General features: G+C 46.5%; 1 protein-coding gene across 1 annotated transcript; it reads left to right on the top strand.

The window, feature by feature from the left end:
• Window positions 1-453: 453 nt before the first annotated feature.
• Window positions 454-4487, top strand: LOC107108662 (C-C motif chemokine 13-like). Its single transcript, XM_015409143.1, has 3 exons — window positions 454-605; window positions 2738-2840; window positions 4176-4487. The coding sequence occupies exons 1-3, from the start codon at window positions 521-523 to the stop codon at window positions 4279-4281; spliced, it is 294 nt and encodes a 97-aa protein (XP_015264629.1). The 5' UTR covers window positions 454-520; the 3' UTR covers window positions 4282-4487.
• The last annotated feature ends 3065 nt before the right edge of the window (window positions 4488-7552 follow it).

Below are 7552 nucleotides of genomic sequence, written 5' to 3' on the forward strand. Positions count from 1 at the left end.
ATAGGAAACTGTAGGGTCTGCGTCTGACAGCAGAAACATTAATTTATCGGTGTCAGAAATTTTTTGCAATTGATCTATTATTGCAGTCAAGAATTTACATCTTGGTTCCCAGTACAATGGCCATTCCCAGGTAAGTGAAGCCTCATTTGAGAAGCAGCTCTTAGAGAACTCCACTTGGCCGGCCTGCCTTTCCTTCCTTCCAAGTTCCTGCGCCAAACTCTATTCGCTTCTCTTTCTTGGCTGAGCTCTCCCCTTGGCAAGCCCAGACCGAATTGCAGAAACCTCTTCCAAAGAGTTTCACTTCCACATTCCGGTTCTCCAGACTTGGCAGATTTGGGGGCATGACATCGCTTCTCACACATGAAACGTTAGTTTTATTTCCAAGAAATCTCCGCCTCTCCCCATTCCCTCTATAAATACGGGCAAGATCCTCGTGTTCAGCGTGGAGCAAAGCTGACTCTCAAAAACGACACCTCCTGCTTCTGTGCTCGCATCTGGCTCTTCCGCACTCTCGCTGCAAATGGCAAGGATGAACTTCTCCGTGGCTGCCTTAGCACTTTTCCTGGTCGCCGGTCTCTTATTGCAATCTCAGGCTCAGCCCAATGGTAAGTTGTCCTTTTCTTTTCTCTCTCTTCCATGTTCAAGGGTGGAATGGAGGCTCCGTTCCGATGAGCCAGGACTGCAGCTTAGCAAGCCTTTCATAGCCATTGGCACCACCAAGAGCCATGGTTTTCCGGTAGGGCTCAGTGTGACCACTTCAGGCTGCACTGGATGGTGAGGATGAGGCATGCGGCACATCATATGCCCTGCTCATGCCGATAGGGGCAGAACATGACCCAGCCCTCCTCCTTCCCGAGGAGTCTCTGTTGACCGACCAGAAATGTTAGGTCTCTGCAAAGAGTACTCTCAGTTATCTTTTTTCAGATTTCAGTGAACAGAAGGGAAAGGGAAGCAGAGGGGAGGGAATGTACCTTTGTACAAAAAGGTACCCGTCTGAACAGGAGAGGAAGAAGCGACATCCTGCAGCATAACTCTTTGGAAGAGTACACATGAAGCTACCTTTCTCTTGAGTCGGACCACTGGGCTAGCATAGTTTCCCTTGACTGGCAGCAGCTCTCTGGGGTCTCAGGTGGAGGTCCTTTCACATCACCTACTACTTGATCCTTCTTCAGGTGATGATGCCGGGGAGTAACCTGGGACCTTCTGCATGCAAAGCGGATGCTCTGCCAGTGAGCCACAGCGTCAGCCTCTAAAACAGAAACCCATTTCCATTTGCTCTGGAGAGGTTGTGGCTCTGCAGCAGAGCACCTGCTTTGCGAGCAGAAATTCGGTCTCTGGCATCTCCACTTTAAAGTGTCTCAGGTGGTGCTGGGAAGCAAAAAAACTCTCCCTACCTGAGAGCTACCTAATTGAGCTGCGGTGGCTCAAGTGGTTAAGACGCTGAACTGCAGGCTGTGGAAGGTCGGTAGTTCAGCAGTTCGAGACCCGAGTTGCCGCATGACCGAGTGAGCTCCCGTCTCTAGTTCCAGCTCCTGCCAACCTAGCAGTTTGAAAGCAAGAAATTGCAAGTAGATAAATAGGTACCACTTTGGTGGGAAGGTAACAGCGTTCCGTGCGCCTTGGTGTTTAGTCATGCCGGCCACATGACCACGGAAATGTCTTCAGACAGTGCTGGCTCTTCGGCTTTGAAATGGAGATGAGCACCACAACCCTAGAGTCGGATTCGACTGGCTTTCGAGCAGGGGAACCTTTACCTTTACCTGGAATCTACCTTATAACTCTCTGCTGGTCAGAGGAGACAATCCTGAGCTAGCTGACTCAGAGGGGGGTTTCCTAGAGTTTCTTGTGTTCACGTGAGCATTTCTACAGAACTATCGGTGGTGCTTGTTTCACACAACCTACTTGCATGGCCTGGCCCCTCAGCTGCTGTGGCAAAGCATGGAGTCGTAGTTAAGAACGTTGGACTGGGGTCTACGAGGCACAGGTTCAAATGAGTCTGCTATGAAAGCTGTGTGATCTTGGGCCAACTGCACTCTTTCAGCCTAAACCCACCTCTACAGTGTGGTTGGCGCAAGCATAAATCGGATAAGAAAAACAGTGTATAAATATCTAAACAAACAAGTGAAGAGGATGGCAGAGATGTCTAAGCTACTAAAACACAACAGTCCCTCGTTCAACTTTTTAAAGTTTCCACATCTGAAGTAAAACTTCAGTATTGAGCACCCTTTTTTAAAAAAAAAAAAATGGCACACAGGAGTGGGAGACTGGATGTTGGGGGTGGCTCTGGAATACATTGCCTAAAAGCAGCTGCTTCATGGGTTTAAGTTACGGGCAGCAAGGTACTGGCTGGATATTAGGACTTTTTCGTTGGCAGTCAGATCAGATCAGCAGTGGAATCAGCTGCCTAGGGAGGTGCTGAGCTCCCCCTCACTGGCAGTCTTCAAGCAGCAGCTGGATGAACACTTGTCAGGGATCCTTTAGGCTGATTCTGCATGGAGCCGGGAGCTGGATTAGATGGCCTGTCTGGCCCCTTCCAACTCTATGATTCTGTGATGCTCTGTGGTAAGGCTGGCCCTTGGAGAATCCACAGAAGCCAGGTAGTAGAGAAATGAGATTCTGCCATGGGACCAGAGAGACTTCTAAATCCTTTTCTGGGCCCAACAACTCAAGGAGCAGCAGGTTTGCCAAGGAGGAATAACTGATTTTTAAAAACCTTCTGTTTCCTTCTCTCTTTCAGCACAACACTCTCCACACTGCCCTACGTTCACAGGAAAGCCCGTTCCGCTGAGGCTGCTGAAGTCTTATGAAGTCCTCAGCAGGCACAACCCCCCAGCTGTTTTGTAAGTATTTAAAAAGTTTTTTAAAAAAATCATTCCGCTTGGCCAACATGTTATAAAATGACAAGCATTGTTATTTTAAATAAACTGTCTGGCTTGGGTCAGCCCCTTAGTTACTACTTTGTACTTGGCCCGTTGCAACCTGCACAGAAAAGGAGTCTTGAGGTACATCAGGAAGAATGAATTGTAGTAGACGTTTTTGTGAACCAGCACCTATTTCTGCAGAAGCAGAGTATTGCTGTTGGTTGGCTGAGGATGCCACTTGATGCACCTGAGGATGTGGATGTCAGCCTGTGAAAGATGCTGTTGTAATAGTCTTGGCAGGGGCACCAAGAATCTCTTTTGTTTTAACCTGCAAGGTTCTTCCTGGCTTAGTCCGTTTAATTTTCCGGGTAGTGGCAGCGGATTTTAGTGTAAATCCATACCTTTTCAGGCCAAAACACGTACATACATACACCCCAATTTTATTATTTCCAGGAAGTCCCAGGTTCGAATCTTAATTCCATCATCAAATCACTAGGCTAGTTGCTACTGTCTCTCAGCCACACAGAGTGATTTTATACATTTCTATCCTGCCTTATGTCCTTGGACTCCATGCTACGGCACAGTGGAGCAAACCAAGTTGCAAAGACATTAATGAACCTGATTAAAACAGATTAATACTCAATTTAAAAACATTCAGACATAACACACTTTAAGAGCTGAACCAATCGGTGGACTCACAGCCAGATGGTTTGGAAAAGTCCACCCTCCATTAAATGCTTTCTGGAAGAGGACTTCCTTGCATGCCTTCCTCAATGCAACAAGGGGGATTACTAAGACTGGCCCTACCTTCCAGGGTAGTCGTCAGACGTTCTGAAGTAATGCCTTCAGTGCACCAAGGAAGAGAACTGCAGCCATGTTAAGCTTTTGTGTATCTGTTAACCATACTGATTTAAGACTCCTAGAAGCCAAGCTTCAGTGTTGGAAAACTGCCTTGTACCCATTACTGGTTATGTCATCTGGCAGATCCTCTGCAGATCTTTGCCTGAGAAAGTTCCTTTCCCTATCCCTTACCTGAAGTCTATTAATTGGGGGTGCCAGGGAGCGAACCAAGCCTTTGCATGCAGAACAGGTGCTTTATTCTTGAGCCGCTGCCCCTTCCCCTACTGATAAGATGCAGGAATGTGGAATTGAGGCTGTGCAGCTATAATTTGGTTCTTAAAAGCTCAGGATGAAGAGGTGGATTCCCTTGCGCCGATGCACAGGAACCATCTCTGGGACAGCCAGGATGCAAGGAAAAGCTTTCCCCCAGCTTTCTGTCTCAGCACTAATAAGCTTCTTCCCTCCCCTTTGCAGGTTTTACACTAAAAAAAACAGGCAGATTTGTGCTGATCCCAAACAGCAGTGGACCCAGGACCGCATGGACAAGCTCTCAGAAAATGGACATCAGGAAAACCCCTGAAATACGCGTCAAGGGGATGGGGGAAGGCCACATTGGACATCTATCCCAATACCTGCACTTTCATGACTCTAAGATGTTTACTTGTAAAGTTCAACTAATATTGTATTTAAATTATAGCTGATTGTGTATTTTTTAAAAATACGTATTTTTTATAAAAGGGGGAAAGTTTTCGTGATGTGATGCCACAAAGGTTTGACTTGTGAATAAACCTCAGGGAAAGTTCATTCTTGAGTGCTTCAGCCTCTTTCAATCCAAGATCCCCAGTGGCGGGATTTATCTGATAGAAAGTGTTTTTGTGAGGGGTGGGTGGGTGAGTGAAGATGGACATCATATTTAACGAGAAGGCTCAAGGGGTTCTTTACATATGGCCCGCCCGGTTTCAGTTTGCGAGAGAGATCCATCAAGTCTTCTCAAATATGCGGTATAAGAGGGTTCCCTTAATCAATCAATCGGGAGCTATTAGGCACTGAGTAGTAGAAGAGAGGGTTTTTATATCCTGCTTTTCTCTACCCTAAGGAGTCTCAACATGGCTTACAGTAGTCTTTCCCTTCCTCTTCCCACAATGGACACCTTGTGAGGTAGGTGGGGCTGAGAGAGTTCTGAGAGAATAGTGACTGGCCCAAGGTCACCCAGCAGGCTTCATGTGGAGGAGGAGTGGGGTATCGAACCCGGTTCTCTGGATTTCAGCCCCCTTCTCTTAACCACTACACCACGCTGGTTCTCACGGGGGAGGTAACATGTGCGAATGAGACCCAGGTAGGCCCAGGCTCAGAGGAAACAGACCAACAAACCCGCCCTTCCGGCACAGAACCTTTTTCCATTGCAGAACAAGTGAAACCAATCTGCGCAAGTTACTGTTGTAAAATTCAAAGTTTGCAAAAGAAATAATGATTCTTCATGTGTGGTTCATCTCCCACTTGAAGGGTCAGTGATTCTGCCTAGAAGGGGAGGGGGGGGGTGGCTTTATATGTGGCTGGAGAGATTCAGGCCAGATAGTTATATAGCTCTTCTAGGTTTGCTTCAGGAGGGTGGTAGACTGTGTTGGTACCAATCATTCATCCAGAAGGAGATCCTTGCCCCCCAAATCAGGAAGAACACTGTCCTGAGTCAACACCTGCCAACCTTACCTATCTTGAAGTACCTCAGAAAAAGGATACATTTTATCTTGGGAGACAACAATAATTTGAGCTGCATTATAGGTGGCAGCATGGGACACTGTATGGTATAACAGGGAGCATGTTAAGACTATGACTAGGGAGACCCGGGCATAAATCTCCCTGAATTTCACTGGACAGCCTTGGACAGGCACTTGTCTTCCGATTTAACCTTACACCTCATAGGACAGCCGTGAGGATTATAAAAGGGGAAGGAAACAATTTAAGCTGCCCTTGAGCTCCTTTTGAAGAAGAGGGGGATAAAAATGGGATAGGTGGATCTTGGGCTCAATTCAGACCCCCAAGCAAGTTTTGGGGGGACTCCCTTTTCCTTTGTTAAGCTGGTCAGGTGCTTTATGATCAAGGGCAGCAATTCAAGTTGTGGCCGTTCCTCTTGAAGTCAGGGGCCTCTTGGCCTGTTTGGTGACATGGAATGTTCTAGAAATCAGAAAGAGGAGACCCACGCATTCCACCTTCAGCTCCTCAGATGAAGGGAAAAAAAATGTGATAGACAGCAAGACAGACCAGGCCCTATCCTTCAGGAAGAGGAGAGGGTGCCCAAGGTGAGCCGGCAAAGGTGGCTCAAGAGGTCTGAGAAATGGAGGGAAAAAATTCCCTCAGAAAGGGGAAACATATATTTAGTCACACACATTTTAAGGGTGGGAGGAAGCTGCATCTTAATAGTAAAAAAGGCCCAAAACAGCCTGATTGGGAAGGTACAGTGCTTTATTTCATAAATGTGTAAATTGTCAAAGCATTTCAGCAAAGGGATCCCCCAAGAGGAAGCCCCCCACATCAAGAAAATAACTTAAAAGATATACATTGAAAGGCAAGGAAGGTGAGTAATAATATTATTAGATTTTTAAAAACCAGCTCAACATCAAAATTTATACCAGTTGTGTAAAAATCTCAGACCCTCCCTTCCCAAACCCTTTTTAAGCCTCTGTTAAAGAAATTAATTGCTGTACATCATTTTGAATAGTCAGTCAGTCCTAAAATGGTTAATACATTCTGGCGCTCCCTCTCCGTCGCTGGAGAAGTACACCCGAAACTCAAAGGCCACATTCACACATTTGGGGGTCTCCCAGCAGGGAAATCACCACACAAGCAACAACAAGACTTTGACACAAACCTTCCCTGGCATTCTGATTATTGAAAATGTGTGCCTGATTGGGTGCTTGGCGCTTCATAAATCAGTAGTGGTGGGTCAGAAGACCAACTTAGTAGAAGCTGGCTGTGTACGCACATTATTTTCTTAAAAGTTTACCTGTCCCTTTTCTTTTAACGGCAGTCTGACATCCAGACATATAGAAGGATGCTCTGAGATACTCCTTCCCTTTGCTCCAGTCAAGCGTTCTCAGCTCTCATCCCACCAAACTTTCTGGATGAGTACACTATAAACTGGAAGTGTTTCGAAACCATTTCAGCAACTGCATCCTCCCACAAGAAATATTTGTTTTCCAAGTCCGCTGAATCACAGTTCTCGGGTGGCTCTTTTGGGGAATCACAAGAGCTTGGAAACCAGTTTGAGTTTGTGGACGGATATGCCAAAAAGTTGGGGGGGGGGAACACCTCGGAGCTTTTCTTCCCCCATGTAACAATTACGTAGAAGAATTTGAGAGTAGAACACGGTGGGAGAGAGGCTGCCTATGATGCAGACAGTTTCCTTTTGTCTCTCTGCCCACCTCTGGTCATGCAAGTTAAAAAGAAAACACTGCCATTTTCTAGAGGTCCAGTGTTCATACCCACATGCAGAAACCCTGCTTTCAAACCACATTCAGCTCCCTTTAAAATGTAGAGATTTCTACTTTCAGTCACTATCTGACCTGGAGTTCTTGCTGCTTCCCCCTTGAACTGGAGACCATGGTGTGGATGCTCCATGGGTCCATGCAACCCCCCACCCCGTGCTCATAAACAACCCAGGTGATATGAATGCAGCCTCTTGGCTTACTTGGGACCCAAGAGCTGATTTTTTTCCCCACCAGTATTGGAAAGTCTTGAGTGTGAAAATTCATTAACACAGTGGCTGACACCCAGCTGGTTGGACAGTCCCCCTTCTACATACATGTATTCAAGAAACTGTCCAATACAGAGTCAGACCCTAGTCTATCAAGGTC

The sequence above is a fragment of the Gekko japonicus genome, unplaced genomic scaffold, assembly GCF_001447785.1.
Source record: "Gekko japonicus isolate JY-2015 unplaced genomic scaffold, Gekko_japonicus_V1.1 scaffold98, whole genome shotgun sequence".
Lineage (NCBI taxonomy): Eukaryota > Metazoa > Chordata > Lepidosauria > Squamata > Gekkonidae > Gekko > Gekko japonicus.

What these genes read in the sequence shown, in the direction of transcription:
- LOC107108662 (XM_015409143.1), top strand. Translation starts at nt 521, where the DNA reads ATGGCAAGGATGAACTTCTCCGTGGCTGCCTTAGCACTTTTCCTGGTC. An exon ending in ATCTCAGGCTCAGCCCAATG is followed by an intron (nt 606 to 2,737) that starts GTAAGTTGTCCT and finishes TCTCTCTTTCAG; the next exon opens with CACAACACTCTCCACACTGC. An exon ending in CACAACCCCCCAGCTGTTTT is followed by an intron (nt 2,841 to 4,175) that starts GTAAGTATTTAA and finishes TCCCCTTTGCAG; the next exon opens with GTTTTACACTAAAAAAAACA.